Below are 10,329 nucleotides of genomic sequence, written 5' to 3'. Positions count from 1 at the left end.
GTCACTATCCACAACTCCACCGACCTTAGTATCGTCTGCAAATTTACTAACCCACCCTTCTAAGCCCTCATCCAGGTCATTTATAAAAATGATGAACAGCAGTGGACCCAACACCGACCCTTGCGGTACGCCACTAATAACTGGACACCAAGATGAACATTTCCTATCAACTACAACCCTCTGTTTTCTTTCAGCAAGCCAATTACTGATCCAAACTGCTATGTCTCCCACAATCCCATTCCTCCGCATTTTGTATAATAGCCTACTGTGGGGAACCTTATCGAACACCTTGCTGGAATCCATATACACCACATCAACTGGTTTACTCTCATCTACCTGTTTGGTAGATGAGAGTAAACCATCTTTGTCAAAAAAGTCAATAAGATTTGTTAGGCACGATCTACCCTTCACAAAACCGTGCTGACTGTCCCTGATCAGATTATTCTTTTCTAGATGGTTATAAATCCTACCTCTTATAACCTTTTCCAACACTTTACCAACAGCTGGAGTGAGACTCACTGGTCTGTAATTACCAGGGTTGTCTCTATTACCCTTTTTGAACAAGGGAACCACATTTGCTATCCTTCAGTCCTCAGGCACTATTGCTGTAGACAATGATGCAGGGGATGAGCACATTAAAAATGTGGAGCTTATTCAAGGAAAAGCTCCTGTATGTTCTAGATAAATATGTACCTGTCAGGCAGGGAGGAAGATATAGAAGATCAATGCCAAAGGCTCAGCAATCTCTTCCCTTGCTTCCCAGAGGATCCTAGGATAGATCCCATCTGGCCCAAGGGACTTGTCTATTTTCACATTCTGCAGTATTTCTAATACCTCTTCCTTGTGAACCTCAATCTCTTCTAGTCTAGATGCAAGTATCTCTGTATCTTCCTTGCCAACATTTTCATTTTCTATAGTGAACATTGTCGAAAAATATTTATTTAGTGCTTTCCCTATCTCCTCAGACTCCACACACAATTTCCCACTATTATCCTTGATTGGCCCTAATTTAACTCTCGTCATTCTTTTATTCCTGACATACCTATGGAAAGTCTTAGGGTTAACCCTGATCCTTCAACTTCTCATGTCTCCTCCTGGCTCTTCTGAGCTCTCGTTTTAGGTCTTTCCTCATTTCCTTGTAACCCTCAATGCCCCTAACTGAGTTTTCACATTTTGTCCTAACATAAGCCGCCTTCTTCTTCTTGACCAGGGATTCCACTTTCTTATTAAACCACGGCTCACACGTTCTATATCTTCCTCCCTGCCTGACAGGTACATATTTATCTAGGACATACAGGAGCTTTTCCTTGAATAAGCTCCACATTTTTAATGTGCTCATCCCCTGCAGTTTCCTTCCCCATTCTACGCTTCCTAAATCTTTCCTAATTGCATCGTAATTTCCCTTCCCCCAGCTGTAACTCTTGCTCGGTGGATTACACCTATCCCTTTTCATCACTAAAGTAAACCTGACAGAATTGTGGTTGCTGTCTCCAAAGTGCTCATCTACTTCCAAATCTAACACCTGGCCAGGCTCCTTACCCAGTACTAAATCTAAAGTGTCTTCGTCCCTTGTAGGCCTGTCTACATACTGTGTCAGGAACCCTCCTACACACACTGGACAAAAACTGACCCATCTATAGTACTCGTACTGTAGTGATCCCAGTCAATATTTGGATAGNNTCTTCTCTGTTCTTACTGAAACATCTGAATCCCGGAACCTGCAACAGCCATTCCTGTCCCTGCTCTATCCATGTCTCTGTAATGGCCACGACATCGAAGTCCCAGGTACCAACCCACGCTGCCAATCACCCAGTTTATTTCGGATGCTCCTTGCGTTGAAGTACACACACTGAAGTATCCAGGTTCTGGCTTGCCAGTGTCAAATACTTGATTTTGGAACTCTCTACTCTCATCCTCTTCTGTACTTGTTCTACAATTTTGGTTCCCATCCCCCTGCTGTATTAGTTTAAATTCACCTTAATAACTTTAGCGAATTTCCCACTCAGGATATTGGTACCCCTCTGGTTTAGATGAAGACCATCCAGCTTGTAGACGTCCCATCTACCCCAGAAAGAGCTCCAATTATCCAAAAACCTGAAACCCTCCCTCCTGCACCATCCCTGTAGCCACGTGTTCAACTCCTTTCTCTCCCTATTCCTCACCTCACTAGCACGTGGCACGGGCAGCAAACCAGAGAAAACAACTCTATTTTTCCTAGCTCTAAGCTTCCATTCTAGCTCCCTGAATTTCTGCCTCAAGTCCCCATCTCTCTTCCGATCTATGTCGTTGGTGTTAATGTGGACCACGACTTGGGGCTGCTCTCCCTCCCCACGAAGGATCCCAAAAACACGATCAGAGACATCACGGACCCTGGCACCCGGGAGGCAACATACCAACTATGAGTCTCTCTCATCTTCACAGAACCTCCTATCCATCCCCCTAACTATCGAGTCCCCATTATCGAGTCCTAACTACTGCTCTGCTCCTCTTCCCCCTTCCCTTCTGAGCAGCAGGAGCCCCACTGCTTTCCCCTGGTAAGTCATCCCCCCCAACGGTATCCAAAACGGTATACTTATTGTTGAGGGGAATGGCCACAGAAGATCCCTGCACTGCCTGCCGGTTCCCTTTCTGTCCCCTAACTGTCACTCATCTGTCTTTTTCTTTTATCTGGGGAGTGACTACCTCTGCCTCCCGAATGATCCGAAGTTCATCCAACTCTAGCTCCAGTTCCCTAACGTGGTTTTCGAGGAGCTGGTGTTGGGTGCACTTCCCACAGATGTAGTCAGCAGGGACACTAGTGGTGACCCTTACTTCCCACATTCTGCAGGAGGAACATTCCACTGCCCTAAACTCCATTCCCACTATTCTAACTCCCGAAGTGACTACTTAAAAAAGGATTAGGAAACAAACTAGTTACCTTACCTTGTCAATCTGGCTCCCACAACTTTTTTTTAGGTGACAGGAGGAGAATTGACCTATCCTGCTCAGGATTTTGAACACATTGGATTCAAAAATAAGAACTTGCATTGCCAGAGCGCTTTTTATACCCTCAAGTCATCCCAAAGCGTTTCATAGCCAATAAAGTGCTTTTTGAAGTACATTCTGATAGAACATAGAACAGTACAGCACAGGAACAGACCCTTCGGCCCACGATGTTGTGCCGAACATAACGCCAAATGTATCTAATATCTTCTGCCTGCCCTGGGTCCATATCCCTCCATTTGTTGCATATTCATGAGCTTATCTAAAAACCCTTTAAATGCCTTTATCGTATCTGCCTCCAACACCATCCCAGGCAGTACACTCCAGACTCATACCACTCTCTGTGTAAAAAAAAATGCCCCTCACATCTTCTTTGAACTTCCCACCCTCACCTTAAATACATGCCCCCTAGTGTTAGACATCGTTATCCTTGATGCTGAATCTACCCATTTCTGACAACAACTCATTACTTTCCAATGCCTCAGAAATGAGCTCGCTACCCATCTCCCCATTCCTGTTTGCTTGAACTTTACAGCTTTTTACAACTCAAGTTTGCTCATTACCAAATTGTACATCCGAAAGCATCTTTTTTTGTACCTGTATTAGTTCCTGCCAGTTCTCTTCGCCTGGCCTTCTAAGTTTACAAAGATCCGGTGTTCTTCTGCCTCTGGGACACAGCTTCTGCCATTTTCTTCTCAAGCTTTCTCACATTTTTGTTTTAAGAACCAGTCAAGATGATGTTTCTATAGCGATGGACAGAAATAGTACCAGCACTGTAATTGCAGGTTTTATCAATTTTCTTCACTTCAGACATCACCATGAAACATGTTCTGCAGTCGGGGGCGTTGGTGCTGCTCCAGTTGGCACAGCAAGTACACTGCCTCGTGCTCTGCATATTCGATTTGTTGGAGGGGATGTCTTTCAAATGAGATGTGAACCTCATGCCCTCTCTCAGATGGATAGTATTGACCTCTTCAAACAAAAAAAGAGCAGGGGAAATCTCCCTCTGTCTGGCCGAGGCTGTTTGTGGTACTTTGGCCATAAAGCAACAATGACTGAACTTCAAAAAGCACCTCATTGGTTGTAAAGTGCTTTGGGATGACTTGAGGGTGTAAAGGGCATTCTATTCATGCAAGTTCTTCTTTTCGAATTTGAAGTGTTTAAAACCTTGAGCAGGAGAGGCCAATTCAGTAGTGAATGTGAGGAAGGCAGGCTTAATAGTAGTTTTTCTGTCCTCACTGACCATAAAGCCCTGAATAAAGTGTTGATACTTAATGTTGCCAACTGCTTGGATATAGGGTCATGTGGTACAGTGATGGTTTTCCTACCTCTGGGCCAGAAGATCTGGGTCCAAGTCTCACTTCGGAATATGACGGCCACAGAGGTGTGTCATAATAAATACAAACAGGTTGATTTTACAAGAAAAAACAACTAGTTGGACGTCTTTTGATTAGTCTAACACTGTCCAAGTCAAATAGTGTTTTCCGGCCTTTCCCCACTCCACTCTACCTTTGGTTTCCAAATAAACAAAAGATGCTTAATGATAATGGAAAATTGTACACTGTCTGGGAGACTAATATTTGTCCTTAAGACGACAGAAACTAATTGTAGAAGGTTGGCAACACTAGTTATTTGACCACAGGAACTACGGGGTGGCTGTGGGGTGCAGAAGCATCCAGGTCATTTCTTGTTTCATCTTCTATTGTACGCATTGTTACATGAAGTGGTCTGGAGGATTGGGGCAGAGGGATGCTGGGAGATGACATACTGAGATGATGAAGTGAAATTTTATATTAATTTGATTGCTGGAGATTCTTTGAAAACCTTTCTTGTGATGGTGTTGTTGTTGCAGAGGTCTTGAATCCTGGAATGGCAAAGTGGTTCCTGAGGGTCGGAGCAGTAATTACTGGAGGGTTAGCGCTGTCCGATTTATATGTTGCGACCCATGTGGATCCTAACGACATTGGATTTGTTCGAATTGTACGAGCTATGGCCACTGTAAGTTTTATTAAGATATGTGAAAATTTTACTTGTACCAAGCTTTCATCTCAAAATTTCTCTCACTTCCCCTCGCTTTATCAACATATCATTCTATTTCTTGTACTTGTCTGGCTTTCCATTTTAATGTGTCTAACATTATTTGTCTCAACTGTCAGAGGGTTTCACAACCCCTGCCCTGAATCTGGGATAAAGGAATTTATTGTGGAATTCCCTATTAGGATTTATGAGTTATTATCTTGTATAATCCGTCCACAAGATGCATTTCTGCAACTCCTCAAGAGTACTACAGCAGCATCTTCTAAACCTACAATCTCTACCACCTAGCAGGACAAAGGCAGATGATGCACATGAACGTGACCATCAGCAAATCCCTTTCAAGCCACTCACCATCCTGACCTGAAAATATATCGCTTTTCCTACAGTGTCACTGCATTAAAATCCTGGAGCTCCCTGCTCAACAGCATTGTGGAAATTCCTATATCACATGGACTGCAGTGGTTCAAGATGGCAGCTGATCACCTCAAGAGCAAATGAAAATGGGCAACAAATGCTGGCCTAGCCAGCGATGTACATATCCCATGAAAGAATTATTTTAAAAAAAAACCTAATCTCCCTTGGAATCTAACCTTTGGTAACATTATAGTGAATCTGCACTGTATACCTCCCATGACTAATATCTCCTTCCTAAGGTGTGGCAAAGTGTAAAGTCCCTCTGTAAAATCCTGTAAATCTGGAGGAGGATATCCGTGTCCTCTCTCAGACCAATGTCTCCAGTACTGAGGCACTGGTTACGGTCAATCAGCTGTGGGCCATGTCGTCTGTATGCCAGTCACAGACTTGCAAAACATGTCTGCCTACTCTGAGCTTCATCATGGCAAATGGTCAATCATCAGGAGGGCAGAGGCTGTGCTCCAAGAACCTCCGTGAAAAACATGTGACACACCCATCAGCTCTTCAGAATCTCTTCTCCCAATTTGGAGAAGAAGTGTCTGCAACAGTGTTAACTGTTTTGGCATATCAGTCAAAGTCAGGCGGAGGCCAAGCACAAAGAGCTGAAGGAGAGTGAGATACTCAGAGTTTCACACCCACTTGCCTCTAATACCACCTGTTCCACTTGTGGCAGGGTTTGTGTATCCAATTTTGGACTGTAATTCACCTCTGGATTGACAACGTCAGAGAAAATAAAGTCACCCTGATCCTGACGGACCGCAGAGGAGCAGAGACACAGTACTCCAAATGTGGGCTAGCCAGGGCTTGACATACCTGTTGCAAAATGTTACCTCATTTGTATCCTGTTCTGTCCCCTTGTGTTATAAAGTCTCTCATTTCATTTCAGGAGCTTTTTTGATTATTTAGTCATTTGTGGACATGGACACATGGATGTCTTTGGATTTTTACTGTTCCTGACTTTTACTCCATTTAAGTTATAGAGTCATAGAGTCATACAGCACGCAAACAGACTCCTTGGTTCAACTTGTATGTGCTGACTAGATATCCGAAGCTGAACTAGTTCCATTTTCCAGCACTTGATCCAATTTGATCCTCTAAATGTTTCCCATACAGTTACCTGCCCAAATGCCTTCTAAATGTTGTAATTGTATTTGTCTCCACCACCTCCTCTGGCAGCTCGTTCCATCCACGTACCACCCTCTGTGTGAAAAAGCTGCCCCTTAGGTCCCTTTTAAATATTTCACTCTTGCCTTAAACATATGCCCTCGAGTTTTGGACTCCCACGCCCTTGGGAAAAGACTTTGGCTATTCACTGAGATCTTCCTTCTCCCTCTGTTCAAAATGGCCTTATGTTAGCTGCATCAGCCTCCGTTTCACCTTAGTGTTTAATTTATCAGGGTGTCTTTGTAAAATTACACAGGGATAAAATTACACAAATGACTATACCATCAATCTTTGTGCCATAGGAAGACTTGGATAAACTGCTGTCCATCATGCTTTCTAAGTTATTAATAAAAATAGTGAGTTGTTGAGGTGGCAGCACAGAAACTATGGAATACCATGAGTTACTTACTTCCACTGTGGGTTTATCCCTGTTTATTATCTTATTCTGTCTTCTAAAATTGAACCAGTGCCCTAAACAGGGCAATAAGCAGTTATTGGCCTTGAAAAAAACCTTCTTCCATTGTCCTTGAGGTATTTCTATGAAGACGACTTAATGGACAGGCTTAGTGCCCAGTTTTGTTGTAGAAACTATACACTCTGCTGCAGAGCTGGGTTGCCTATGAGCAATGAGAGTATAAAACAGCAGGATATGATATTGAAGTATCATGCCTGTAAGTTTGAAGAAACCTTCCTCACATAGGTGGAGGAAGGATCTGGTTACCCTCCAGCAGCAGCTGGAAGACAGTTGGTGGCATTATGCTGGACTAGAGATCTTGGTGCACCACTTTAATCTTGACTCCAATCTCCAGCATCTGCAGTACCCACTTCTGCCATCTTGGTGACCCTGCCTGCCAGGAGTGAAGTGGAGTATTGAAAAAGGCAAAAAGTCATTTGACAAACTTTGTTTTTGTGATGTTAATTTCAGACTGCAGTCATCAGTTATGACTACATGACCGCACTCAAGAAAGTGGAGTATGGGACAGATGAATACGAGACTGTCAAGTCACAGGTAGGCCCACATCCTCATTGCTGGCTGTGTCAGTTGCATCTCTTGTTGACCTGTGACTCCCTGTAAAGTGTTTGATTCAAACATGGTGAGGCAATGTGATGGCAGGCTGTGCGGCAGGATGTATGAGGGCCTGTGGGCTGCTCCGAAAAGAAGGCCAGGAACTATTGGTTATGGGGTGGGGGTAGGGAGGAAGCAGAGGAACTCAGAGAATGTTGACACCAGACTGCTCTGTTGCTCCTCTTGATTGTTTTGACAGCCTTGTTGGGGAGAAAGTGATGTGTGCAGAGTGTCGTGGTGACCATTGGGATCCTGTTGATTATAACATTCCTCTGACAAATACCTCCACTAAATACTGAGAGTAAGATTCAAAAGAGTTCAATATTGCTCACAATAGAACTAGATAAATATGGAAACAAATTGTATGTATAGAGAGGGAAAAACAGAGGAATAAGGTATTGAGGTTTATTTTTCAATGAGGTGGCACGGTGGTTAGCACTGCTACCTCACAGAACCAGGGTCCCAGGTTCGATTCCAGCCTCAGGTGACTGTCTGTGTGGAGTTTGCACCTTCTCCCATGTCTGCGTGGGTTTCCTCAGAGTGCTCCGGTTTCCTCCCACAGTCCAAAGATGTGCAGGTCAGATGAATTGGCCATGCCAAGTTGCCCATTGTGTTAAGGTGCATTAGTCAGAGGGAATTGAGTCTGGGTGAGTTGCTCTTCAGAGGGTCGGTGTGGACTTGTTGGGCTAAAGGGCATGTTTCCACACTGTAGGGAATCTAATCTAATCTAAGTGCAATGGGCCAAATGACCTTTTGCTGTGCTACATAGCAGGGAAATTCAGGGAGTTAGTATAGTTATGAAGGGCCAAATAATTTAGTGTACTGCACTGATTTTATCCTATAAGTCACATTCCATGATTTCTACAATGGGATAAAGTGTGCTCTTGTTAAGGAGACTTGTAATGGATGGTGAAGAGAAGTTGTTTGCTTTGTTTGAGATGGTCTGCCTGCACTATGCCTTATGATGAGATCTACCCTCATCATGGCCCTGGATAAAGCATTCTAGATGTCTGTTTTTTTTCTTTTAGCACTTAGATTGACTGAGTTCTGAAGTGATGGACTCCTGCTTGAATTTTGTGAAGTTCTGTAAATAATGAGCCCCTTCTGTTCCATTCATTCCAAACTCTGCCCTAAGCTCTCTGCCCCACTCTGGTTCTTTTTTTTAAAGGCATTTTCAGAGTTGGAGCTGATTTCTTTGAATTCTAGGACCATTAATTAATGTTTTACAAGCTGTTGAATTGTTTTGGAACATTGGGAGGAGAAAAAAGATCAAAACAGTGGCACTTTAAAAAAGGAGGAAGTCAGATGAAGGCAGTGGCAGTAACAGCATAGGAAGTGATAAAAACAGAGAAAGAAACCGACACTGCTGTCTGATCCAGCAGAGAATCTGCACAGCTACTGCCTCTGCTTTGATTTCAAGTATTTCTGGACTAGTTATTAATGACAAAGCCTTCTGCCTGCCAACAACTATGTGGTTGGCTCCCAGGTAGCTCAACAACTTAAGGGTGTGTATGTTTGGGTCAGAAGCCATCAGACCTCTGGAAGCGAAGGGACTGTTTCTGGTCCAAAGTAAAAAGCATCACGAGCCTGAAGATGACCACTTAATTTCTTCTCATCAGTTGTCATAGGCTGTGACAAGTAAATCAGAGACCTTTGTAAATGTGAACCAATCCAATGAAAGTGTGTGTGTGCGCTGTATGTGTATGAGAGAGAGAGGTTTTGACCAGTGGAGGTAAATATCAATGGTTCACTGTTCACCTGATGCTAGAAGCTATTTATGGTAATAAATAATAATTCTTTTTTTATACAGATATTTTTATCAGAAATTTAATATTTTTACAAGTTTACAAAAATAAACAAAACTCTCAGATATAAACATTGATATACAATTAGCTCAAATATACAATAGCCAAAATTTAACAAAAAAAACAAATTAAAAAAAATGAAAAAAGAAAAAAAAACAACAAAACTCAACTATCTACTAATCTAACCTACAACTAACCAGAGTGTATATTTAAGTCTTTTACATGCTCGGACTGTGTTAACATCAGATGTAATAAAACCCGTATTCGTGCGGGATTCCTCCCCCGATGGGCCCCGGACCAGCCAGGTTTGTAATCTCAATTCAATAAAAGCCCTTGTTAGGATAGCCGAAATATCTATATTTATGTAATTCAAGAAGGGCTGCCATATTTTATAAAATAATATTTTACAAATTATTTGTAAGGAAGTCAAGGCGAATACATTCCATAATTAATCTGTGCCAATTTGAAAGTCCAGGGGGGCCCTCAGCCACCCAGTTCACCAAAATATTTTTCTTTGCACAGAAAGAAAGAACAGAAAATAGTCTCTTCCCGTACGTGTCCAGGGAGGGAAAGTTCGAAAAGCCCAAGAGGAGAGATACAGGGTCCACTTTAATTTCCGTTCCTAAAATTTCTGTCAGGGTACTTGCTACTTTAATCCAATATCTACGGATCTTATGACAGGTCCATAAGCAATGTACAAGAGTGCCCACCTCTATTTCGACATTTAGGACACATTGGAGATGCTCCTGCCTATTGAACCGGTGCTATATGGGCCCTGTGAAGTATCTTCAGCTGGATAGCCTGGGTTCTATTACAGATAGTAATTCTTCTAGCATTTTCCCAAATATCATTCCACATTTC

General features: G+C 42.8%; 1 protein-coding gene across 3 annotated transcripts in view; it reads left to right on the top strand.

The window, feature by feature from the left end:
- adck1 (aarF domain containing kinase 1) overlaps nt 1-10,329 on the top strand; it is a 575,359-nt gene that overhangs the window by 43,243 nt on the left and 521,787 nt on the right. For all 3 annotated transcript variants that reach the window (XM_043697036.1, XM_043697034.1, XM_043697033.1), the window contains 2 exons: nt 4,835-4,980; nt 7,523-7,606. In XM_043697036.1, coding sequence (XP_043552971.1) covers nt 4,852-4,980; nt 7,523-7,606 — 213 coding nt within the window. In that variant the 5' untranslated portion in view covers nt 4,835-4,851. The remainder of the gene's footprint in view (nt 1-4,834; nt 4,981-7,522; nt 7,607-10,329) is intronic.

This window comes from Chiloscyllium plagiosum, chromosome 10, assembly GCF_004010195.1.
Source record: "Chiloscyllium plagiosum isolate BGI_BamShark_2017 chromosome 10, ASM401019v2, whole genome shotgun sequence".
NCBI classification, from domain to species: Eukaryota; Metazoa; Chordata; class Chondrichthyes; order Orectolobiformes; family Hemiscylliidae; genus Chiloscyllium; species Chiloscyllium plagiosum.
This window is presented reverse-complemented; position numbering and strand designations above follow the sequence as displayed.